Source organism: Micromesistius poutassou, assembly GCF_964030765.1.
Source record: "Micromesistius poutassou genome assembly, chromosome: 15".
Classification (NCBI taxonomy): Eukaryota; Metazoa; Chordata; class Actinopteri; order Gadiformes; family Gadidae; genus Micromesistius; species Micromesistius poutassou.
Genome location: NC_140285.1, coordinates 11,124,503 through 11,152,019, shown reverse-complemented (window position 1 = coordinate 11,152,019; position 27,517 = coordinate 11,124,503). Strand labels below are relative to the sequence as shown.

The 27,517-nt window shown below is 46.5% G+C and overlaps 1 protein-coding gene across 1 annotated transcript in view; it reads right to left on the bottom strand.

Moving 5' to 3' along the window:
* Window positions 1–27,498, bottom strand: part of LOC311359800 (metabotropic glutamate receptor 7-like) — a gene marked incomplete at both ends in the record, with an annotated part of 49,402 nt that extends 21,904 nt beyond the window's left edge. Inside the window, 2 exons of the mRNA XM_084479835.1 lie at window positions 4,291–4,507; window positions 26,986–27,498. Of these exons, the coding sequence (XP_084335961.1) occupies window positions 4,291–4,507; window positions 26,986–27,498 (730 nt within the window). The remainder of the gene's footprint in view (window positions 1–4,290; window positions 4,508–26,985) is intronic.
* Between the last annotated feature and the right edge of the window lie 19 nt (window positions 27,499–27,517).

Sequence of the window (27,517 nt, the reverse complement as noted above, 5' to 3'; positions counted from 1 at the left end):
CCACTACACTATACTATACTTCTCTCTTCTCAATAGTGAGGCTAAAAGGAACAAGTAAGCTTGTGAATACTAAGTGGGAGGAACTAGGAGGAAAAGATCAAGCCTTACCTATGGTACAAGTCAGATCAACAGACTGTCTGCTTCAGCACAATCTAGCTAGCTTGACTCAATCGAACCGATGGAAAATATCAATAGTCTACTCAGGCCATTGACATTTCTTTGATCCAACCATTAAATATACAAATCGCGAGAAAAACGAGAGTCAGATCATTATCGTTCTCCTCAGACTCCTAATTACTTTAATGTAAACAGCTTTCAGTTGGCAGAGCATACTTTCCTAGTTCCCCTACTGCAAACCTTAGCAAATAGCTATGGGACTGCTGCTGTGAATCACCTATCCAAATGTTGGCCAGGAAGAATCCTCGTTAGATGTATAACAATCATGTGGGTATATTGTGGTTGTTATTTTTGGAAATCCTACCCAAATAGACCCACAAAAACAAAAGCAACAAGAAAGAACAGAACTGGCCTGGCTGATACTAAGGGGATTTTGCTTCATGGGGACAATGAAATATGCATGGTGTCTTTAGTGTGGCGCAGCCGGGGCTTTCCTGCCTCTCGGAAGGACGATAGCTCCCTTTCAGTTGAGCTTCCACTACCCAGACGTTCTTCAGGGCTTAGGGGACCTGGGATTATGATACTGTACATTTGAGCCTTTCCATTTGGGGAAGGTGTACAGTGTCGCCGGACCCTGAACAATGCCTGAGAGGGGAAATGTTGAAGTTTGCAGATATCACTGTCGGATACTGTCAGAAATTAATCATATATAAATATAAATATATATATATATATATATATTATCTGGTCAACAGAGCTTTTATTGGAATATATAACAATAACAGCGTAGCAGACATAGAGAGGGAGGGCCGAGAGCACGCCTACCCACCAGAGACCGTGCTAAAGGCTGCTGACCGGCGCTTCAATTATTTAATATCTCGTCGGTCAGGCAGAGATTTCCCCCCCGTCTGTCAGTAAGATCAGTCAGGCTGGGGGAGAGAGGGAGACCTGGCAGATGTAAATGCCAGGCCTGTCTGGGTGTTGCCACTCCGGCGAGCTGGGGTCAGACTCAACACACCTGCCAGTGGGAGCTGTGCTGTAGTCATAGCACCCCTAGCAGGGAGATGTGTGTGTGTCTTCATCTCACATGAAAAGACATTCAAAAGAGTGAAAAGAAATATTGTTTGGTGTCTGCCCACACATACCAATGATGACCGCCATGCAACAGCATTGACTTTCACCTGTTAAATATTCTGTGATGCCAAATGCACGCGGTAAGTGGGAGAGAGAGACGCAGCAATAAAGCCATTCTCCCTGGGTCCAACCCGTCTCAATCAGAATGAGGGTGACTTGGACCTTCTCTCTCCTCACGCAGTTCCATGCCGCGAGGTAATCCATAACGATCCAATTACATTTATCATCCCCAGCTCCCGGATGGGTAGACATTCCACCTTCAATTCCCTCTACCCTGCAGACACACACACAGGCGACCCGAAAAAGGACATAAGAAATCGTATTGCAATTCAGAATGTTATTTACAGTGGGGACTTGCAATGGGAAAGCACATCAATGGCAGGCTGCTGCAACCTCTTTCACAAAAGTGTTTTTATAAAGTTCGATCAGAGGGAACCTAAGGTACAACGTGTGCCTGAACCCAGATGGAAACAGACAAACCAATCACGACAAACATGTGTAACAGAAAACTGCAGTAAACTAAGTCAGAGAAGACGGGAAAGCAAGTCAGGGAAAAAGATCGATAAGCATTGAACAGTGCCATGGTCTGAACTTGCTGTAATGGCAGCCCTATTGCATTAGTCTGCTGGAAGGTTCTTGAAGAGTGAAGAAAGAATTCTGCTAATGCGTCTGACATTTCATGGGAACCCAACAGAGCAGTTACTGGTACAAAAAGGAGAATCCAGAGGAGAGAAAAAACATCTTGTGAGCCCGATCCTTGGCATTGTGTTACTGTAACCATGCAAGTCTGCCTGGAAATCCGACCCTTTCCCATTTCCTCCCCTGTGATCGTGCCTCTCCCGATTCTAGGTAATACACGAGAAATACATTTTGTTGTTGTTGTTGTTGTTGTTGTTATTTCCTGCAATCCATCACATGCCGTTGCCGTGCCTCCCCCCAAGTGCCTTTGATCTATACGTGTGCTTATGGCGCTCCATAATAAAAGGCTTCACGATAGAATACAGTACAGAGGCATTCATCCAGGAGCCAGGAAACTCAGTGCCAAGCCTCGAGTGTATATAAATGCAAAACAGTGTCTCGTGACTGCATCTTAGTGGCGGTGATGTGTCGATAAGAACAACGACAACAATGTTCCATCATTTTGCTGTCCTCTTCGGCAGCTGTTTGAACATCTCGTTACATTAGGGTGCATTAGTGTGAGACGCACCACTCTTCATTAAGGGGAGGAAGGGGAGGGGGAGGAGGGGGTCTGGGGGGGGGGCATGTTGACATGACAACGGAGATACCAACGGTTTCCTGCAAAGACGCAGTGCCCAGAAAGGGTTAATGAGAGCTCCAGAAGGCAGGTTGCACTTTGGGCCGACGTCCCTCTCCCCAACATCAACCGCAGAACCACAAACAGCATTTTGAAGCACGCTGAGTGATCACACTGGCCATGATTGCAACCGGATGAAATATTCATGACTGTTGAACTTCTAATCATCATGTCTGCGCCACAGCGATAGCATTAGCTTTTTTCTTCATTTTAGTGGGCTTACCCTCACGTGACTGTCAGAGGAGAGCGCGTCGAGTCCCAGATTAATGGGTATTGGTTCAGAATCTGGGGGGGGGTCAAGGTGGGATCCAGGAGGCAGCTTGGTTCTGTTGAAGGTGAACATTGCGAGGAGGAGTGGGGGAATGTGCCATTTACATATGGAGTGTCATTTAGGGAGCAATGTTAATCAAAGTAGACTATGGGTGATTCATCCATTCATATGCAAATTCACCTTTACCCTTTTCTTTATGCTTATTACATCAAGGCAGGTTTGTATAAATGTACTGTGCTTAGAAGCAAGGACAGTGTATTGGCTAAAGTAGTGGGTTCGATCAAAGACGCTCGCATTCCTTGAGCGAGATGCCTCACCCTGAATCTGTATTCAGTGTGAGTGACTTTGGAGAGACAGGTCCACCGAATGAGTCGAGCATAAATAGTAATACAAGAGTGCACTCCATTGAGAAGTGACAGGTTATACGGTCATAGGGTCATTTCAAAGTTGCATATTCATAAATCCTCCATGAGGATGATGTCAAAGGGGGCAGAAATGTGTGGAGACACTGCAAAGCCGTTCCCAGCTGTTAATTAAATCACATCACTACTACTAATTGGAAACATCCCGCTATATAGAATACGTTTTAATGGTTTAGGATGAGAAATTACTGTTGCAATGACTCCACTGCAGCTGCTAAGGGTTTTCTAGCTTATGAATTGTGCGTGGGTCAGAATGGATTAGAATTAATTGCATTGAATCGTGTTTGGTGCTATACAACATTTCAAAGAACTATTGGCCAGTCTATTTTGTATCTGATTCCTGTTTCTGGGAGAAATCAGACGTGGAATCTGAAATAATTACACTGAGGGGCTGAAGCAACAGAGCAGCAACGTTGCAGTGTTGCGTCCCATAATGGGCTGGCTTACATTCATTATTTGCACCGCCAATAGATGTTTTCCATGGTTGTAAGACACAGCTCATCATTGCATGTATGTGTGCAATGTGTGGCAACAAGTCAAGTCCTTCCCCCATCACTTATTTCATCTGCGCTAGAAACCTTAATTTTGGCAGCCAGGCTTTCATTTGCATGCGTTAGTGTACTGTTGTGTAGCGGAGTGAGATGTGTGTCCTCCAGGGTAAACCTCACTCCCAAAGCCTCAGCAACGCTAAAACCACGGACCCAAAGGGCTGCGGTCACTTAGCGTGGCGGTTAATAGAGATTCTCTTCCAATCCGGGGGGGTGGTCGGTTAAGTACCGGTGTCATCAGGGTCCAGAATGAACACCTGCCGCCAGCCAATGGCTGATAGATTTGACCATTTGGCAGGAACCAAAGAAATCCGGGGTTACATATTAAAACGATTGCTTGGCCAGTGGATTGTTCCGCTCTGGCAGGTAAAAAGATAAAATAAAGAATACAAATTTGGGACCGTCTGTGTCCCGAAGAAAAGCCGTAGTCCTTCAGGCGATTTCTTTCTTTCTTATGTTATCGTTTCATTACTTCCCTCTCACCTGCTTCCTTGGAGAGCTGCGTGAAGGCCTCCACTCCCTTCTCCCCATAGCTGCCCTCCGAGGCAATGGTGGAGACGTAGCTCCAGCTCAGGGAGCGGATGATGTCCACCATGGCCTGGGCCTGGAAGGAGTCCGGGGGCACCACCCGGGAGAAGAAGTCGTAGCGCCGGTCGTCACTCAACTCAGGGGCCGTCGACGCGTAGCTGATCTGAGGAATCTAGTGAGTGAGAGACAGAGAGGCAGAGAGAGAGACAGAGAGACAGAGAGAGAGAGAGAGAGAGAGAGAGAGAGAGAGAGAGAGAGAGAGAGAGAGAGAGAGAGAGAGAGAAAGAAAGAGAGAGAGCGAGAGAGAGCGAGAGAGAGAGAGACAGACAGAGAGAGAGAGAGAGAGAGACAGAGAGAGAGAGAGAGACAGACAGACAGACAGACAGACAGACAGACAGACAGAGAGCAAGAGAGAGAGAGAGAGAGAGAGACAGACAGAGAGAGAGAGACAGAGAGAGAAAGAGAGAGACATGAGAGTGTGGGAAGAGGAAAGAGGAGGTAGCAGGGTTATTATATTGTGTACAGGAGCATTAAGGCACAATGTTAGTTTTGTTAGTTGCCAGGGCGACCAATCTGGCAAATCACATTTCTACCGGCTGGGTTATAAATACATAGGAGAATATTACTAGTGTTTCTCTAGTTTTTATGAGGTTCCACCATGCAGATCTCTGTTATTGGAAACAACTTGGGCAGTCCCACCAAGTTGAACGGAAGATAAAATTCTGAGGACAACACAAAAGTTCAATAATGAATTGTAACATTTTCAAATACTCATCATCATATCCTGTATTCTATCATCTCAAAACTGATAAAGATTGTAGTCATCTTTTAAAAGGTATGAATACAACTTGTGTGTTAACCAGGTGATGGTGTGAAGCTGCAAGTGAAAGACTTCTTACGTCTTTGCCTTCTGGGTGAATCTCTCACCACAGTGTGGGTGGTTTTTCAATGGAGATAGAATATCTTGGCGCATGTGTAAAATAATGTAATGTAATGTATACAAATAGCACTGGTTCGTTCTCATAGTTACATGAAGGCATATGGACAAATTCTACTGATAACATGAAATCTGAAAAACTGAGCGTCATTCGAAGATCAAAGATTTAATGTCCTTATTGACACTGTACATTACAGTGTCTTTGTTACAGTGCAGAATACACATGTAGTCAGCATGTAACAACCTCTCCCAACATGGACGTAATATGCAACAGTGTGATGGAACAGATTCATCCTGAACCAACCCTAGTGTGGAACCTGCTTTTGGCTATTCCTAACCTTAACCCATCAGGGAACTGTATGCTGTTCCAGACAGTCGTTAAATATGACATGTTGTTACATGTCTCATTATAACACAGTACTTAGTCGTGTGATTACACTGTAACTGGACACTGTAAGGTAAAGTGTAACCATCCCTTTTTTGTGATTTCATTTAGGTGTTTTTATTTGCTGATTAACAACCTGCCCTGCCGTAGCACGACTTCCTAACACCCCAGCGCGACGTTGCCATGGCAACCGCCATCAGTCAGGTGGGTGCAGCCAGGTGGAAGCACACTGGTGTATTTTTAAAAAATCCAGTGCACCACCACCCAACCCATCCCCTCCCCCCACCACCCACCCACCCACTCACACCCGCTCCGCACATCCCCTAACAGGCGTGGTAATCTGGGCTCTGTTTAAATGCTATCCATTTCCATTCCAAGGATGAGACACCGCAGGGTGCTGGGGGAAACACAGGAATGAGGACATTGCACGGCACTGGCAGGGACCGTGGAGCCGCCACAGTGTGGCTCCTGGACAGAGCGTGAGCTATAGCTAGCTTGACACCGCGACTTGGAAGGGGTCAGACGCAACAACACAGCTGGAGGGGGTTGAAGTGTTGCATTGAGCTGTGAAAAGATGAATTCAATGACCACGGTTATTACAAGCATGAAAGAAAAAGAGATGAAAAGCCAACCTCAAAACAACATTTTAGATTCAAACATGCACAGGATTCAGAAAGGAATACTACCTTTCTGAATCCTACTCCGCATTTTTTTTTTCGGGGGTGGTTTTGTGGACGAGTAATCTCAACATGATCTGCGAAGCCAGGTAGTGCAACTCCGTAAAAAGGGTTCATGGATTTGTGGATCAAAATCCCATCTTCACTGGTGCTCAGAGCAGAGAGCTTATGTGATTTGAGTTCAAGGATACAACTTGCTTTCTTTCTTGTTTGTTTGTTTGTTTGTTTTCTTGTTTACTACTTTATGTCCTTACCCATTTGTATTCGCTAACTACACCCTATACCCTAATACCCTAATTATCACCATAACACTTTAAGGGCCCTATCTTGCACCCAGTGCAATTGACTTTCTACACGATGCATGTATCGTTGCTAGTTTGCACCCGGCGCAAAGTTGATTTTCCAGCATAGCAAACTTGCAGCACTACATTTGCGCCTGGAGAGGCGTGTCGGCGAAAAGCAGAGGCATGTTCCGGCGCAAATGATACTTGGTGCTATTTTACTGATCTAAAAATTGCGCCACTGCAATTGTGCCACTGACCAAAGAATATCTGGTATAAATGCACTAGCGGATAGCGCAGTTGGTGTTGCTATTTTGACGTGCCATGGCAGGTCAGAACTGCAAAAAAAGCTTCCACACGTAGGCTATACACAGCACAAACATGCAAACGATTGGCCTAATTTAAATATTATGATGTCAAAGATTGTTCATACGTGTGAAACTGCATAGAAATAGCATGTGGATTGTGGAAACATTTTTCCATAGGGGCTGCATGAATGAACACTGTAGTAGGCTATGCCATGCGTTAAAATAATAATAATAATAATAAGAAGAAGAAGAAGAAGAAGAAGAAGAAGAAGAAGAAGACGAAGAAGAAGAAGAAGAAGAAAAAACTCGAGCAAAGTATATCCCAGCCTTCCAAAACAAAATCTCGTTTAAGGGTAAACGGTTGGTTAATTGATTTAGGAAAGAACAGCTGATACAGTGGTAAGAAGTTGTACTTTTAAATCAATGCATCTGCAAACACTGTACAGCAAACACATATTTTCTTGACACAGACATCGTAGCTTTTGGGATTGATGAGTATTTCATTGTGAGAAAACATAGTTTTACCGTGAGTGAGTGTTTAAAAGAATGAATGAATGCGGGTGATGCTTGGCGCGCATGTGTGTGTGTGCACCCATCTGTTTAAACACACGCAAACTAAACACGTAACGCATAATACAGTCCATGGCGATGAATATTAACGGGGGGACACATATGCATATTATGAACACAAGTCGATAACAAGTATGTATACAATACTCGTAACAAACAATGTTTGCTGTATTGCTGCATATCATTAAATAGACCCACAGTTGCGGCCGGACCGCGTCCGCCTATTATATGTGTTAACTTCTCTTTGCCGAAATGTACATGACGACTCAGTGTTTCTGAAGTTGGAGAAGAAAACACTATTCCATGTGTGAATTAGGCCTATTATTTGGCCATAAACACCTAAAAACACCTGGAAACACCTAAATACAATGTCAAAGAAAGTAGGGAAAGGAAACCAGCCTTTAGAGTTAAGCATTAATGGAAGCATCTCTAGAGATAACAATGAAATAGCATTGGCTTTTAATACTTTTTTAAGGAGTCACTGTAGTACTTTGTGGAAGAACTGAAATCCAATTTAGACAATGGGGGAGTGGTTGGAGCAATATTTCTGGATCTGAAGAAAGCCTTTGACACCGTAAACCACAATGTTTTAGTTTCTAAACTGTCCACTCATAACATCTCAGCTGACACAATCAAGTGGTTTACATCATACTTGATGAGAAGGACGAATTGCACTAAAATTAATTGCACATTTTCCAAAGAAAATATCTGTTCAATAGGGGTGCCTCAAGGTTCAATCCTAGGCCCACTATTGTTCAGTATGTATATTAATGATCTTCCTTCAGTATGCCCAGGCATTAACATCCAAATGTATGCCGATGACACAGTTATCTATGTTCATGCAAAGACAAAACAACAAGTGGCATACAAACTCACAGGAGCAATGAACAAAATAGTCAACTGGCTGGATTACTCTTGTCTAACATTAAACACTTCAAAAACAGTTTACATGTACTTTTCTTCACGAGAAAGTACTACGCAACAGCCTGACATAGTTGTTAAGGGTCAAAAACTCCAAGTAGTAGATGACTTTAAATACTTAGGGGTCATTGTCGACTCAAATCTGACTTTTAAAAAACATATTTAAAAAGTCAATGGAAGAGTTAAAAGGAATCTCTTAAATTTTAAGCTGATTAGAAATCAGATGACTACAGAGGCAGCTATACTTTATTTTCATTCTATGATTTTAACACACATCTCATATTGCTTGACCACCTGGTCTCAAGCAAATGCAACCACCATGTCATTAATGTATAAAGTGTATAAACAAGCACTGAAAATTCTGGACAAAAAATCTTATAGTTACCATCACTGTACTATCATACAGAAGTATGGTTTATTTACTTTGGACAATATTTTTTTCTTTTCAAATACCTGTTTATTTTTCAAAATTATTAATAATCTTGCACCACCACCCCTTAAATAATTTGTGAGCCTTCGTAGACCCACAAGTGACATAAGGACCACAAGAGCATCATCTAGGGGGGATTGCACAAGTGTGTTTAGGCATTCTACCTTTGGCCAAACCGCTTTCTCAGTGAAAACATCAGGGTTGTGGAATAGATCCCTGATAGTATTAGACAAAGCGCCACGCTAACCACCTTTAAATTAGGCCTTAAGAAATGGTTGAAAGCAAACCAACGTTGTGAACATTTCTAGTCATTGATTCTTGTCTCTGTGTTTATTTTCATCTTATTTCATGTTTTTTTTTTTTTCATTACTCAATTTTATTACTCTGTATCACTGATGCGTGTTTGGGTCATTGTCCAAACTCATTGTGACATGTGTGTTTGGGTCATTGTCCCAACTCATTACATGTTGTCTTTTAATTTGATTTATAACATCAACTCCTGTCCAGGGACAACAGATGTAAATTAGCCTTGTGGATATAATCTGGCCCAATTATATATTTTGCATTGTCCCTGTCAAATAAACGTAAATAAAAAAAAAATAATAATAAATAAACTGAGCCATTTGAAGTTTGAAATTCATGTGGTCATGCATCTGTCTCAGCAGGGACTGCAAATGCGCTGTCAAAATATCAACTCGTCAAGTCAAATGCGCTGGGTCTTAAAGGGGATGGGAGATGGAACTTTTATTGGTTTATTGCACGTTACGCCCAAAACACACCTACAGGTTTCAGACCAACCCATTTTAGATTTGCGTTGGGCGCAAGAGTCATTTATCCTCCATCATAGTAGCAACATCGCCATAGAACCACCCACAAAGCTACTTCCATTTTGCACTTCACACGTCTAAATAGGGCCCTAAGAGTTGAAAAGTCAAAGTGACAAACATCCCAAAGGTGTCAACACTAATGCTGGAATTATGATTGGAGTTTCTGAATGTATAAAGAGAGTCTGATTAAAAATGAATACCTGCCGTTTTTCCCCTCTCTGGCCACTATAATAGGGTGAGATTGTAATTTAACGATACATGGATTCAATTATGGTCATCCAGAAGTTGATTATGGCTTTCCTCAGAAGATCACAAACTCTGAAGAGTTGAACTTTTCAGTTCCTGGTCACCTTTGCTTGATTGATTTCCCAAGACTGCATGAATCTATTAACCATTTTCTTCAACAAAATCCAGTATTTCATTAATACACAGGATCAGATGTTAAAATTACTTGTGCCAAAATCCAAGGAAAACCCATATTCAGAAGCCCCTGCCCAAACCAACCTTATAAGCACGCTGGCCACTAAGCTACCAACCAATGGTGAAAAAGACAAGACAAATGGCCCAACTAACAGCAGTATGCAGTATGCAACATTTCATTGTGGTTATCAAGTGGGCACCCACTCTTTTCTTTTTAAGTTAGGCCCACGACACCTCCTGAGGGCTTAACAATGAAACCAGCATCCTGGAGTCACCGCATCTAAATACTCTTTACTTTACTGCATCGTACCCCTAGCCCTACCCCTAACCCTGATCAAACAAACACGTTAGCACATTAGTCAGCTGCCTTACCTTAGCTTGCACCCCAAGAAGTATGTTTTCTCCTTACCCACAGCCATTCACTTGCTCGTTCTGCTGCCAAGGACATGTTACTAACTGCCTGCCTCAGATTAGAAGGTCTAAAGTTTCTAAACTATAGACCTGCTGTCAAATAATGGTTGAATGAGGAAGTCATACTTTCTATGAATGGACTTAAAACATGAATGTTTTAAATAGAATGTTTGTTTATATAGCCATAATGACCAAGTTGTTTCTCCTCTTAATCATATTGATATATTGAGAATTATTATGATTATGATTCTTCTTCTTCTCATTATTATTATTATTACTATACTCATACATATAATTTACCATGCACTGAATCATCAAGATGCAGGATTTAATATTCCCTTCAGGAATCCATAGGGGCAGGCAGTCCCAGTACTGGGAGGTTGTTGATGTGTTTGCTGTAGGATTACTTAAGAAAAGCAACAGCACTTCGCCTCTGATCTCTTGATGGGTGGTCTGGTCTAAGAAATGAACCTGGTAATATCCTCCCCGATGTTGGTGAATAAGGCTCCGATGGAGGAGTTTGTCGACCAGTCTGCCAGGACCTGCATGGCTCGATGAACAACACAAAGACCCCATTCATTGAACTTGGGGAACTAAGAAGCTGATGAACAAGTATTCTCAACGTTACAATTACCTTAGGCTGCTGCCTGGCCCCTGTCATTTGCAGGATAGATCAGGGTAAGGGTTGGAAAGGCTAATGGCCTGGCTTGTTCTTGTATGTATCAGGATGGACAGGATCGATGGGAGGAAAACACACAGGTCTGTTATAGGGGACGCTGTTGTATTGATTTGCCACCACCAAGTGCCCACTCCATCCATGAATACGAACTAGAGACAGAGACAGAGAGGGCGAGAGAGCAAAAGAGAGCGAGAGAGAGAGCAAGAGCGAGAGAGTCAGACAGCAAAGAGCGGGTCAAACAGAGAGGAATTCTGAAAATGTGAAAGAGGAAAAGTGGAAAAAGTGAGAGAGAGAGAGAGAGAGAGAGAGAGAGAGAGAGAGAGAGAGAGAGAGAGAGAGAGAGAGAGAGAGACAGACAGACAGACAGTAGAAAGAGGAACAGGTCAGCAATCTGCTTACTGACATTAAATGAGAATTTGACAAGGGGTGTTTGAGAGGAGAGGTGAAGAAGTGAGATTATGTAAAGGTTAGCGACCGTCACTGCAGCATTATAGCGCTCAGGGAACATAATTAGTGTTCCTTGGCCTTTTCAATGCAATTTCCCATACAGAAGGCCACAGGATGACGAGGATGCAATAAACCAGGTTGGGGTATTAGATGTTTGCACTTAGCAGGCTTATTCTAAAATATTCAAATGACAGTTATCTATAATATATATATATATATATATATATATATATATATATATATATATTATATCCATGTCTTTTGTATTTCGATTTTGTTAACGTAAAATATTTGTATATGTATACACCGATATGTGAATTTCTTCCATCATTCCTCTCCATCTGTGCATTTATTTTTTCATTGAGCCCGAAGAGGCAGCATCACACCACCGCTGGCGTCCTAATATATCAAACACCAAACAGTGTTTCACGAAAGCTTCCTCCTCCGAGCACGATTAAAAACTGCCAACATTTTCGCATCAACGTTCCCCCCACGCTCCGTTACCCAGAGAAGGTATCACCACCCTGAAGCCTGCAGGTCTCCATCGCCTCCATAGCCAAAACAAACCAGTAACTCTGAGTGACAGAGGGCTGAATGTTCCCCTGGAATAGATGGTGCGCGGAGGTGAGGGTGTCCAGGCACATCGCCGTGCAGGAAGGCCCCGCTTCTCCATTTACTGCATGACTGGCTGCTAAGTGTATCTCCACATCTCTCCGTGCAGGGAGACCGCCGCTAACACTTTCACAAGTGTGTTGATGGCGTAACCCAAAGCAAACCCAATGTCACCCGGCGTGGCCCGGCGGATCCACTGACCCGCAGCGGTCCCCGCTCGCGGCCCGTCGACGTAAACACGGCCACATGGACGCACGGACACGCGCGCATGCCGATGCATGCACATAGACACGCACGCCAACACACACACACACACACACACACACACACACACACACACACATATACATACTGGGTCGCTCGAGCAATTCTCTGCAATACACTTTCTACCTTAGAAGTTAAGTGAAGTGGTGTGGTGTGTGAGCGGTGTGGCAAAACATTTATTTTCGCTGCCCTCTCGAAAAAAACATTCACGGTTCAACACCCTATAAACCAAATCAAACCTTCATGCCGGTTTTACACATTTCCTCATGAATCAGGTGCCCGTCAAGAGCCCTGCGTCGTGGCGGGACCCTGGGAGCAGGAGGGGCCCCGTATCAAGATGGCAGTGAGTCTTGTCAGCAGGGGAGGAAGTAACGACTGTGTCCATACATGCAACCTCGGGCCCAGCTTTGATAATCCCTCCACACCAGAGCACGGCAGTGCCAACAAGACCCGCGGAAAGCATCACGGGTAGGGAGGGGAACAGCAACAGCTTTTACCCTCCCCTTTACTCCTCCTCCTGCTCCTCCTCCTCCTCTCCCCTGTCTTCCTGTGGGCTCTCTCTCTCTCTCCCTCTCTCTCTCTCTCTCTCTCTCTCTCTCTCTCACTCCCTGCCCATCTGTGCCTCGCACGCTCACTGGAGCTCCTGTTTTTTTTTGAGAGGGGGGGCCACCGTGTTTCATCACTCCACTCCCTCAAACCCTCTGTGTGACAGCCCATCGCCCTGCCTCTGTGTCTCCTAGTCCCTTCAGACAGTGTGTGTGTGTGTGTGTCTGTGTGTGTGTCTGTGTGTGTTCGTCTGTGTGTGTGTGTGTGTGTGTGTGTGTGTGTGTGTGTGTGTGTGTGCATCTGTGTCTGTGTGCGTGTATTTCTGTGAGTGTATTTGTGTTTATGTGCGTCAGTGTGCCTGAGTGTGTGTGTGCATGTGTGTGTGTGTCTGTGTGTGTGTGTGTGTGTGTCTGTGTCTGTGTATTTCTGTGAGTGTATTTGTGTTTATGTGCGTCAGTGTGCCTGAGTGTGTGTGTGTGCATGTGGGTGAGTGTGTGTGTGTGTGTGTCTGTGTGTGTGTTTGTGTGTGTGTGTCTGTGTGTGTGTGCATCTGTGTCTGTGTGTGTGTATTTCTGTGAGTGTATTTGTGTTTATGTGCGTCAGTGTGCCTGAGTGTGTGTGTGTGTGTGTGCATGTGGGTGAGTGTGTGTGTGTGTGTGTGTGTGAGTGTGTGTGTGAGTGTGTGAGGGTACGTGGTGCGTGCATGCGTGTATGTGTGAGTGTGAGTGCATGCTTGCGTGTGCCTGTGCCTGTGTGTGTGTGTGTGTGTGTGTGTGTATGTGTGTGTGTGTGTGTGTGTGTATGTGTGTGTGTACCTGTGTGTGTTTGCCAGTCTCCAGTGAGCGGACGGGGCTGCCAGAGAGCCCTCCCCCCCAAAATACAGAAGAAGAAAAAAAGAAAAAAGACCAATCTGCCCTCAGTCATCTGCCAGACATATCAGCCACAACCAGCCCTCCTCCAGGCTGTCTCTCTCTCTCTCTCTCTCTCTTTCTCTCCTGGCCTCGTACAATAACCCTGCCACCCCACCGTCCTTTCATCCCTCCATCCATCATGCTACCTGTCTTACCACCACCACAACACTCACTCCCTTTCCAGATCAACATGCTATTTACTCAAAGCCAACTTGTCGAACTTGTGGCTCCTTCCTTCACTCATTTGTCAGACACCTCCTCCTCCACCACCACCACCTCCTCCTCCTCCTCCACCACCACCTCCCCCATCACCACCACCACCTCCTCCTCATCACGTTGAAACTCTTGAAACTCTGGACTTGTTTAGCGTGATGTTTCACTCCACTTCTTAAGCAACGTCCCCGGTGACCCAGCCGTTCCTGCATCGCCCACAGCGCTCTCCTCCGTAGCTCTCTGCAGCGTCCCACATGCAAGCAGCAAGGTGGGCGGGGCTGCATCTTCTCACCACCAGCACCACCACCAGCACCACCACCACCCCCGCTGCGCTTCTTTTCTCCTTCCCAGTCGGCTCCCTCACCTTCTCTCCCCTCCTCCCCCCTCCACCCCTCCCTCCCTCCCTCTTCCCCACCCTCCACGGTCCCCTGGGCAACCGAAGACTCAGCGCCGGGGCCCCAGCCTCCGTATTTTAAGACACCCAGCAGGTCTCCTCCGCGGGGAGAGAGGAGCTGGCGATGACTCACGCAGAGGATGTTTGACCGAGGGAGGGAGAGCCTCACGAGCAGCCGTGTGTGGGTGGGGAGTACGTGGTGGAGCCCCGCTCACAAAGTAAACCTGGCCGACCCGTCGACACCAGCCCTGTTTGGTCCTCTCTTCTTCCCATCTGGCAAACGAGCACTGCTGCTATTCCAGCAGTTGCGGTTTCAAATAATACCCCCTGCCCCCCCCCCCCCCCCCCCCGTACCACCACCACCCAAAAAAAAGACAAAATTGCGATTTGAGTTGAGCGGGCGCCGGTGGTGGTGTAGAGCCAAACCGAGGTGATGGTGGTGCAATCGGGAGCTCCGTGAGTAAAGGCACAGGGGCGAGAAGCACAGATATGCTTTTATTTATTTTTTACAAGGCGTTCAACACACTGCAGTAACGGCGCATCACTGAAGGCTGCTGCTCATGGGACGTATCACCAACCCGGAGCCAGAAGCCCGTTAAGACCTGACTCCACGGCTCCGGTTCTCTTTATGGACTAAAGACGAGGAATCACAAGCCTGCAGTGAACAATACAGTTCAGGGCAGAACAGCCTTGATCATTGTGTGAATGTGTGCGTGTGTGTGGTGTATGTATGCGTGCGTGTGCGTGTTTTTGTGTGTGTGTATGTGTGTGTGTGTGTGTGTGTGTGTGCAGGTTTGTGTGTGTGTGTGTGTGTGTGTGTGTGTGCGCGTGTGTTTTTGTGTGTGTGTATGTGCATTCTCACCCAGGTATTAGGAGAAACGACATACACATTATGAACAGAACATAGCCCACAGGCTTGTGACTAAGTGTTCAAATGTGTTCCTTTCCATCCACAGGCTATCATATTACAGATAGTTTTTTTATTGATTTTCTTCCCCCGACTGCAAAGTGCACTCAACACAAGCTTTCATTCCTCTGCAGTGCTGCTCTGATATCTTCGTATTTTTCTGTTGATTACTTGAACAATATGAAGCATATGCGGCTTATATCCGTAAACAATAATTACACAGCAGCACGTCGAACCACAGATAATAATTACAGCAACAGGTATGAACACCTTGCCGACACCAAAGAGACATTATTTCGCTGGATGCCAACGTGTGTGTGCCTCTACTGCAGGGATATTGTTGTATTGTATTAATAACGCGTATTTCAATGAGCTACGAGCTCATTGAAAGGTTACGTATTTGCGTAACCTTTCAATGAGCTCGTAGCTTCAAATTAGCTGACATAGCTGTCAGCTAATGCTGATGCTAATGTCAATGCTTATCAATAATGATTTCAATAATGTGATCCAATCATATAAATGATAAATTCCGATAATAAATAAAATGATAAATAAAAAAAACCCTCTTTCCTCTTTCTTTGTTTACAAGAACCTTACTATCGACACTCCCAAAACCCCTCCCACACACACACCGCCCAGCCGAGCCACCCCAGTATGCGTCACACGCTCAGAGTGGGCAGATCCCTGTTATATCACTATTTTAAGTCTCCTGCCTGCTGACTGGTAGGGTCTCAAGCTTACACATTGTGACTTTAACATCAGCATATACATATATATATAGTGATGCTCTGTGTGTGGGTGGGCCTCAATTGGGTACCTATATGTCCTATATTGTTGTGGGTGAATGTGTCTATATATATTTAGTATATGCTACACGTGAACCTCCTAAGATGGCGCCATTTGATTGGTTCGCCCTCTCGGGATATTGGGCAATATCCCATGATTGAGATCTCAAACTCGGAATATTGCTTTCGTGTGTGTGACGGTCGTCTCGTCACGCTAATAAAAACAAATGAATCCCGGCAAAAAGTGTTATCTTTTTTATTGTTCACATGTGTTCACGTGTAGTATAACAATTATTCACCTCAGGCTCAGTGAATAGTGGGGAATAGCCTATAGCCTATTCCCCACTATTCACTTCGCCTTCGGCGAATAATGTTATATATATATATATATATGTGTGTGTGTGTGTGTGTGTGTGTGTGTGTGTGTGTGAGATCAGACGATGGGGCTGCTGGCCACCCCACAGCGTCCGCCCCGCCCCGCCGATCCTCTCCGTCTTTGTCTCGCCCTGACACATAATTTAGCGAGGAGGCGCTGGCAAAGGGCTCATGTTCTCCCCTGCCCACACCTGAGCACAGACGCCCCGACCCACATTCATTGTCTATCTGCCGCTTCTCCCCCCCCCGCCCGCCGCAGCCACCCTGACCTGCATCCCAATCATTCTTCTTCTCTCTCTCCTCCCACAACCCCTTCCTTACCCCATCACCCCCCAGCCACCCCGACCATCGCAACCCCCCACCTCCTCCTTTCCTCCTCGTGACTCTCTCACACCCGTACCTCTCCCTCCTCTCCCCTCGCTCGCCCCTCCCTCCCATCACCTCCTCCCTTCCTCCCTGTGTGACACGCTCTCCCTCCGTCACACCCTACCTCTCCCCTCACTCGCCCCTACCACCCTCACCTCCAAGTCGCTGCCTTGCTTTTACACTCTCTCTCTCTCCCTCCCTCTCTTTACCTCCCGTCACCTCACTCCCCTTGCCCCCATCACCTTCTCATTGTTTCCCCCCCTTTTACGGTCTCTCTCTCTCTCTCTTTCTCGCCCCACCCCCACCTCTCTCTCTCTCTTTCTCGCCCCACCCCCACCTCTCTTTCTCTCTCTCTGTCTCTCTTTGCGCCTCAGCATTGCCAGAGCACCATCAGCGGGCCCATTTCACTCCTAACAGCGCAGACAAAAGCAAAAAGCAGTGAGCGCCCCATCCGCCCCCCACCCCCCCCCCCCCCCCACCCCCCTCCCACCTACCTACCCACCCACCCACCCACCCCCCCCGATCGTATCTGTGCTCCCCTCCCTCACCAAGCCTTCTTCAGCACAGGCCCATGTAATTACCTCCTGATGGCGACGGTGGACAAATAGCACAGATAGCCCCCTACTACTGTCCCCTGGGCCGTGCAGCACTCTGCATCGCGCGCTTGAGATGCATGTAGCAGACTGTAATAGAATAAAACATAGATGAATCTGCTCGCCGAGAGAGGAGAGGGGGGGTTCAGCCGCTCTGTCGTGTGCTGCTGCTGCTGGCGGAGCCGGAAACTCGGAATACAAAAATATTTTTGTTATGTGGGTAGTGACACCTGCGAAAAAGAATTATACTTTAAATCTCCCAGTCGAATTGGCCATTCACTGGGCCTCGTCTGCAATGCATTTGTAGTTGTCAGCAGCGTAAGTGTCTGCACTTATGACTCTGACAGTGAGGGACTACAAATAGCTTGCATTTTAGTTTTAAGCTGTACATTTTGTGTGCGATTACGTGATGTATACCGTTAGAGTGCGGTCCACGCCGTCATTGGCTCGCCAAATCACTGTGTGTGGTGGTGAACGGCTGGCCCATCAACGTGGATCTATTTCATATTTCACTGTCAATCAAAACCCCATTCCGTTTTGACGTTGATTCTAAAGAACAGTGACGGTAAATAAATGGTTTGGGGGTATTTTCAGAAGTGCATCACAACATTTCCCAGAGTCCCAGAGTCCCAGAGGAGCGGATCACTTATAGCCTTGAGCTTTGACAGCCAACCGGTAAGAGCGGCTGTGGTACTCCCGTATTGGAATGGAGACTATACTCTGTTGTATCTTCTGCTTTCTGTCGTTTATGCTTTAGTGGAAATATGATTACATTGAATTGTTTATAATTCCACACACACGGCTAAACATGAGTCTTGAGAATAAAGGATTACTGACACTGACTGCAATCACCATATTGTCCTATAATCGTCTCTTGCTACTGCTACATTACTCGAGATACCAGACTAGACTTGCTATGACGATACACCCTCGAAAACATTACTCAGACAAAAATGTGATTTTGAACAAACCCCTGTGATAAGCATTTATTTCCTCTTCCCTTGCAAGCCTGCCATCTCCTCCAGGAGATTTTTCTTAGACGTATTATGGTGAGAGATTTGTGTCCGGCCCCCAGTTCTGCTGCGTCCCTGGGCCCTCTTCTGATCTTTATGGAGCCAGTGGAATACATCACGGAAGGATACAACCTCCTCCCCGTTGTCATTAACGTCCCGTCTCCGCCTCAGTGCCGATCCGTGCTTTATTTTTTATTCTATACAATTGTCGTGTTGATGTATGCAAGGTGTTTTCCCCGGCTCCACGCCTCATTGGTCTTGTGGTCGTAAACGTGACGCAGAGGACAAAGGGTAATTTTACATTTTCCTTTTTTCTTCTTTTATTCGAGAAGGGATGGAAAAAAAGAAGACGGCTTGTGTACCTACAGACAGAGATCTCAATTCATCCCACCACGTGTCTCGGCTAATGGGGGGAGAAGATTGATGTTCTATGTGTGTGTCTCCGTTAACGCTCATAATTCAGGTATCTCTTCTCGAATGGAAGCGTTGAAGCTGCTGGAGGGCGGTGGGGGGTGGTGGGGTGGAAGGAGCGCAATGTATTTCCCAGTCACACACTCAGAGATGCATAAGAGACATAAGATCAGACAATTACCCTCAGCGAGGCTAACCAGCCGTAGCGAGGATGAGGCAGGGCGCCCGGTAATGATTGAACTCCCCTCCAACCTCCTACGTGAGAATTGTTTGCAGCTCGGGTGTCTGTGACATGGATGTCCCAGCGACCAGCAGCACGTGGTTCTGTCAGGGGCAGCTTAAGGCAGAGTGATCTCTGCTTCAAATCAATGACAGTTTCACTGGAGAAACTTGGGCATGAGCCATTCAGAACGGCTGGGAAAAATCAAAGCTGTAGATGGAGGGCTATTTTGGGTATTTCAAATGTAAATGTTACAAATGCTGTATTTTCCGAAACCAAAGCCATACCAATACACATGAATGGTACATAGTAGAGAGCAGGATGGATATTTTATCTTTAATGCAGCACAGATTTTTTTCTTTCTTTTTTTCTTTTAATAAATAAAATAGGTTGTGATTCGATGTTGTGCAACATCGCCCTGAATGATCTTGATATTGAATGCCACGCATTGCATCAAAAACATTTTTAATGCTGAATATATTTTATCTACAAATGGCCTTGTAGGGAGAATATCATTTAGATTAATAAATTCGATTTCCATAGAAGTTCTCGGATCAGATTTCAACTAATTGCCGTGTTACAGGGAGCTTGAAGGGTTAGCTATAAAATATGCCAGGACTTATAGAACTGGGAATCATCCGCTGATGCACTGAAAGGCCTTGCACTATTTATTATGAGATGAGCAACTTTATGAATCTATGATTCATTGTTCGGTTTATTGCTGGTATTGGTGCACCGATGATAAGCCTTGGTTTAATTGGGGACAAAAATATTCTGAAAGGATAACTTAGCAAACTAATCAAACAAGATTGCGTCTAATTGGTGGGCACCTTTGATCTGAAGCAGCTGCAGAACAACACTAAGAAACTCCCGTGCGATTGATTACCGGGGCTCTACGGAGAGCCAAGACAGACTGTGATGGACCTGCGTGATGTCACATGGTGTGATGGGCCTCCGCTAACATTTCACGTTAACTGCTTTGTCAAGCTGGGCTGCACTCCACTGCTCGCATCCTCGGTGACGCAGTTCCAGACCCTCAGAGCATCCTACCCACGCACACACATACACACTCACACAAACACACACACACATACACACATGCATGCTTGCCCATATGCTCACACACGCACGCATACATGCACCCAAAAGAACACACATGCATGCACACGCACATTAAAACACACACACACACACACACACACACACACACACACACTGTCACACACATGCACACATATTTGAATTGAAAAACATTATTACTACGTTTTCCTGTAATAAATGTAAGATCATAACAGATATTTTAAAGTGTACTTTGGTCACGGTTTTCTTGTGATGCATTCAATTATATCACTTTGACTCTGTGATGTACATTAGAAATCAATTCAAGGTATACTTAAGTGATAAAAGATAAAAGGCTATTGATTCACTTCCATGGATACGGTTCCACTGATATAACGCACTAGACTCGTTATCAATTCCCGACGATGACCTCAATGGCCGTCAGCTACAGAATCACAAACGCCGTGAGAAGGAGGACACCATCTTTATTTTCACCATGTCAACTCTAATTGACTTCTGTTCCCCTCCAATCAGTCTGCCTGTCAAATTTGGGCTGTTGAGCACTGCTACAACAGGCTTCATTTGCATGTGAAAATACTTTTCCTTGTTAACAATTCTTTCTTCTGCGGTACAATGCACTTTTCAAGCCCCAAAGAGCAAGAGCAGGAACACACAAACAGGGCCCCATGTCGCACTCATGCTACGAGGATGCATACTTCCAAAAGCAAGCGTACGATAATTACATTCAGAATCCCTAATGGTATGCGATTTCACAAGCGGAATAACAACCAAAATAAAATGTGAAGAAGAAAAGAAGAAAATGAGAGAAAGAAAAGAGAAATCCAACATTACAGGGGGGTTTGACATTATTCTAATACGGCATTGGCATATGAATGTGAGGATGTGTAGTGAAATGCTACGGCAGTTTATTATTTGTTGTTGGAAGTTATTTCTATTTTAGCCGCAGGGCCTGCGTAATAGCACAGCTGACGATAAAGAAATGACTTTACCATGTGTCGGCTTATTGTGAGCATGCACGGATGGGAATGCGCATGGGAGCTGGGAGTGTGCACGGCTGTGAGCGTGCATAACTGTGAGCATGCACCTGGGTCCCCCAACAGAGACACGACACTCATTCAACACACCTACATTCACCACTACACTGTATTTACTGTAAGCGCACAGAAGCACGTGCACGTGCTGAAGCGTGCACGCCTACACAAGCACAACAACTTTTGCAACACATGATATACTCCTTAATCCAATACATTTGTCTCCCTCTAGACAACCAGAAATAAGGCAGGTCAAACCGGGATGTCCTAAGACCCCACATTGCCCCTCTAGCGTGTCTTTTGGTGTCAGGCCTCTCTTGCACGGAGGGCTGGGTACGAGCAGAATCTAGTGCCACCACCCTGGAGGGATGGCACTAAGTTAGCCATGTGAACACTGCACTTTCCACTTAGTTGGGCTGTCAGCCAACTGCACAACATGTCCCATGGAATAAATGTAGATTTGAGGAATGTGCGTGACGCATGGGTGGTTGTGTTGGACGGTATAGGTTTGCATGAGAATGATGTAGGAATAAGAAACAGGAGCCGGGGGAACAGAGAGCGGCAGATAAAGGGTGAGAGGGATCAGGATGAAGAAGAGAGGTTTCAAGGCATGCACGTGAATTAAAGGATTAAGGTCGTTGTGAATGTGGAAATAGAGTACTTTAGCATCGGGGGTGGTGGGGGTTCCCATGTGTGCGACTTTGATCAAAAGCTTGTATTTCTCTCTTCCAACCGTCCCATTGCTTCAAGTGGAACAGCTTGCATGTTTTCACAGCAGAGAGCCGCCTGTCAACTGTCATGTAGCTCACTCAAATTACCCAATCGTGGAGTAAGTGTTTTCATGATGCCAAGAGGGAGGGGGTCACAGAACAAATGAGTCAGAAAGACAACCCATAAATAGATTTTTTTCAAAAACAGATTACATTTGAAAGGTATCTTCTTCTGATTTAAAACAAAAGCACAGAGCGTGCGGTTTGAGGAAACACTAAGTAGTGCATTCAATCTATTGACTTAAAAACCAGTGGCATTAGCCTCTCTGAGAAAGTCCCCGGTAATGCCAGACCCAGAGTCTTAACGTTAAGGCTGAGCCTGTAGCATTGTACTGACCACAGCTCAGTTGGTTCAAATGCTCAACAATAAAGCCTATGGTAATGACTTTTAGCACGGCTCGGCTTATTCCCCCGAGTATCACAGTCGCGTTTCCCTTTCTGAGGAAATGAGCGAGTGGACTACGCCGAGGCCTGCAGAGACCTGGCCATGCTCCTTGGCTTAAGAGGATTGGACATAATGGGGTTTGCTCTCCTGTTAACTGCTTCTGCGCTCCAGATAAATTGCACCAAACTCCTTCGCACCGGGCCCCGAGCGCGCTGCCACCTCAAACACCGTTCACACGTCCTTTCTTTTTGCACGCAGCACGGAGCATCATAGAGAGAGTTATTTCAAATGAATGGTTTGAACAAGGACCGGCTTCAACATCGTTTGCAGGCATTCGGTTTTAACAGCTACATCTAGCATTCGTCCTTTCTTACAAATTGACAGGATTGTAATGTTTTTCTGTTAGTTTTTTCAGAACATGTATTGTATGCATTTGCAGCTTGCATGTGTGTGTGTATGCGTGTGTGGTTGTGTATATGTACATGCATGGATGTCCATATATATCCTACGATAACAAAGAGCCACATGGGAACTGAGCTGGTAGCCTCCCAGCAGTGTGTGCTTATCCAGCTGTGTGTCCCTGTCTGTCTGTACATCATCTCAAGGCCCTCCATGCCCTCCTGGAAACCTACTGGTGCGTGAAATCCATGCCACTGGAAACGAGTTGGACACAGATTACCCCATTCCTGGTATTTGTACTAAATCGCGAATCTAGACAAGTGTACCAAGTGTGAATGCATATGTCACCCTTCAGCAGAACTCATGCTTCAGAAAACCCATTCGCTATGAATGCCAGCAAGGATGCACATTTCTTTAGTCGAGCTCACAAGCTTCATTTGATATTTGATAAGTAGACACTTCTGGGAGACCAAAATGAATGAGTGAATAAATTATGTGTTGAGTGTTTTACGGGACTAGTGATAGACATATGAGCATGCTCTCTGTCACCCTCAGCATCCAGGCCAATTAGCAAGCCTGGTTCCGTAAGAAAATGCTACTATTTTCAGAAAACCACTGACACAGAACAAGGAAAATCCACAAGTCGCCCGCATATTGAAACACTTTCAAAGGGTAATCGTTTTTGTGCGTGCGTGTGCGTGCGTGTGTGTGTCATAAGTGTGTGTGTGTGTGAGTGCGGTGTGTGCCATATCAACTCTGCTGTATGTATCTGCTCTTAATGAATGTTAACTTTTACTCTCCATTGTAGTGTGAAACCAGTTTGTCCACAGCACTTGTTGCTGTATAGAGAGAGTATAAATCTTTACATCGCACTGAGCACTACGAATCGACAGGATGAACATCAAACATGTGAACCATCTGACCTGCGACCTCTCCGTGTGTCAGGCATCGTGGGGGGTGTTGGGGGGTTAGGTGGGAGGGGGGGGGGTCAAGACGCATTTGTCCGTGGCTGTTATACTACACCTTGTGTTTTCCCCCACACTCCCCCAGTCACTCGCTGTCTTGAATGCCGACAGAAAACAGATCACAGAGCAGAGCTTCAATATCCTTCAAATCAATCACAACGACGAGGGGAAAAACTGATGTCGGGCCTGTCAGGCTACTGGAGCAGAGGACATCAATGCGTCACTCCTGAAGACAGCCGGTCCGCCAGGGGCCCGAGCCCCGACCGAGCCCAAGGCAGGATGGAGCCCCACCTTCACCCGCCTCCAGCACGACCTCCCTCGTCTCCTCTGCCCGCTTTCAACGCAGAGATCGCCCCCGATTGAAACGTCACAAGGGTAGAATAATCTAAGCCACGTGACCGATACCGCGGTTTTCCATGCGCTGTATTTAGTTTGTTGTATTTTTTTTTGTTGCAGGAACAAACATTCGCCGCCCCGTTCTGTCCCGGCGTGACCAGCTGTTTGCTCGGAACAGAGCGCAGCGTCAAACCATTTGTCAAAGGAGGAGGTGGCGCGGCTAACAACCGCTCTGGGGAGGGATTCAGAAAGTTTGGCCCTGGAGTCGTGCACAGTTTCTCATCCCCAGCAGAGCAGGGAGGCGTTTAAAGGCATTCAAATGAAAATATCTCAGGAGCAAATTGGCCTCACCATGGCAACAGTATTGATCAACACTCTTGGGTACTCAGGCGAGGGGGGGGGGGGGGGGGAGGGGGAGTAGAAAAAGAAAATCCATCCCGGTGCCAACATAGGCAGTTTAGCAACCACTCACATTGGGAATAGAGAGCGGCGCTATTTACTATTAGAGGGTTGGGGAGGCAATACGATCGACGTAGACTATTAGGGCTTCCTGATGCTCCCTTATCTCAGAGGGGGGACACCGAGACGAGGAGCGCGTGATGAGGAGCACGTGACACGGCCAATCAGAGACACCACAGCAAGAGCCAACTTTGGGGGCAAGGGGATTGAGATAAAGAGAAGACGGGGGGGGGGGGGGGGGCTTTTTGTTCCCCCCAGACTAGATCTGTTAAGGACGCCAGTCAGGCGGATACACATAATGGCTCGCTTTAGACATTGCACGTGCTGCTCTGACCACCTTTGACAGCCACTTGTTTTAGGGAGATTGCTTTTTTCTTTGTGACAGGTGGTGGCGCTTGTTGTTCTTGTCTGATTATGTTTGTTTCGTTTGCCGGGCGGATTAGAGCGGTGAGAGGGTGGATGTAGCACACGCGATCATTGCATGAACATGCTAATTAGAAGCTGCATTACGGATGACAGCGTTGAGTAGGTACAGGAGTTCTGTAAGCCTGGGATGGACGAGGAACATCGGTCAATCCTCCTCACTTTTACTGTCCTTTTACTGTCCATCCCGATCCCCATCGACCACCATAAGTCACCTGCACCGGGGGAGTCGTGTGATTGGACGACCGTCAAGAGCGGAGAGAGTGTACAGACCTGTTAGTGTGTTGTGTCTCCCGGTCGCCAGTCGGGTCTGGGTGGGGGGGGGGGGGGGGGGATTTGCACGAACGCAGGAGGAAGGTGCTTGGCAGGCTCTGTCAAAACTCAAAACTTGATTCCCTGAGCTTGATTACTGATGCCGACAGCCCTGTCAAAGCATACCATCGACCAAGCACCCTGCTGCTGCCAGCCCCCACCGGGCTTAGCTGGGCCCCTGACAGACCTGATGGAGCACCTGGGGAGCCGGTGGGGGGGGGAGAGCGGTTTAATGATAAGGGGACGCACCCCCCTCCTCCCCATGATGACCCCTCACAGGTGGCCACAGCTATGTGTGTGTGTGTGTGTGTGTGTGTGTGCGTGATTACGCATGTGTGTGGTATGTGTGTGTGCATGCAAGTGTGTGTGTGTGCTTGTTTGTGTGTGTACGTGCTTGCGTACATGTGTATGTGTGTGTGTGTGTGTGTGTGTGTTTATACAATACACAACACAGTCCATATACTACTGATCACGAACGATAAAGTAGAGATGGAGTCATGGCCAAGCTGGTTGCGTTGCCGGGGGCGACAGGGCTGTGACCAGCTAATGGGAGGGCCAAGATCAATGGGCCTGAGGACATTGGTCTGCTAACAACTCGATCTGTCGTGAAAAGGAAGAAGGGTTCTGCTTGTTTGTGTGTATTTCTGTGTGTGTGTTTTGGTAAATGGTGGGAGCTAAAAGCATGTTAAGTACTTCCTTATTTTCAGTTAAACAGGCACTTAGGTCCAGGCCTTTGGTTTGTGTAATTGATCTGGGGAGAACACACAAAACGCCATGAGACCGCGGGTTACAGTGTGTGTGACCACAAATCATTTGCAACAACCCCACTTTGATGATCCTCCTTGGCGTAGGCAGGAGGTTAAGATACTGTATGGGCTGATACTGCAGATATCCCTGCACACAACATCTCAAGTAATTACTTAGTTTGCTGTGAGGATTTGTCTTTAATTATTCATTTTGAGTCTTCCTGCTCTGCTGGTTGCCTCGCCCTGGGTGTCTGACTGACTCTATAGCCATAATGCTTCAAACCCCTGTTCACATTAGTGATTGCATTTATGTCTTTACCTTGCCTTAACTCAATAAGTCCACCGGAGTCAAGGATTTTGCAGGCCTAAACGTACAAAACGCCATACGCACTACAATTCGTTATATTAAACCCCAAAAAGCTAAAATAAACACGAGTACAAGAGACTGATATAATCGCGTGGAAACAGGTGTGGCGGCAGAGATACAGTTTCTAAAGGGGGGCTCGGAGGTGCTGGGTGAGATAGTGTCATATTGTCACCGGCCCGTCAACCCCGCATTAGAATCCACCGCAGAGCGAGACGTGCAGGAGGTGGAGAGGGGCCGCAGGGAGCTGTTCTTTCAGCACCACAGGGCTCCTCACTTCAACGGTGTGTTCCAACACACACACAAACACACACTGATACTGAAAGATACCAGCTGAGATCAACGCGAAAAGGCACTTTACTTTTTCTTTCGTCTAAAACTGAATGAGCCTGGCCACTCAGGCTCATTCAAACGCAGGCGTGCATATTGTTTTTTATTTTATTTTTAATCTCCGAATTAATGTAAAGAAAGACTTGCCTGAAAGAGACGCAGGATGTTGGCGACCATGATGGACACCGAACTCGCCGACGCTCCGATGACTCCCACCACTTTCTCGGGCTTCACGAAAACCGGCGGCTCCCCGTTGGTGCACCGGACGTCTGACGTGTCCTTGGTGATCAGAGCCTGGACGAAAGTCAACGACTGCTCCAGGGCGTACGTGTCCCTGGAACAGGTGTCCAGCACGCGGGCTCCCAGAGTGACGTTGGGCAGGAGCTGCTCGTCCTGGTTGATCTGATCCAACGCGTACATCATGGCCTCCAGCCGGTGGATCCCGTTCTCCTTCTTGATGTCCCCGCACGGCGTGCCGTCGGCCCCCCTCGCGTGCACGGGGAAGAGCCCCCCGAGGGTCAAGTGGCCCTCGATCCGTATGGAATGGGGCGCGTAAATCTCCTGCGGGCGCGCAAAACCTACCACGGTCCTCATGAGCCACAGCGCTCTCCAGAGCGAGCACACGTTCAGGTTCAGACCCGGGCTGGTGAGGCGGGCCATGGTGCCTGCTCTTCACCGT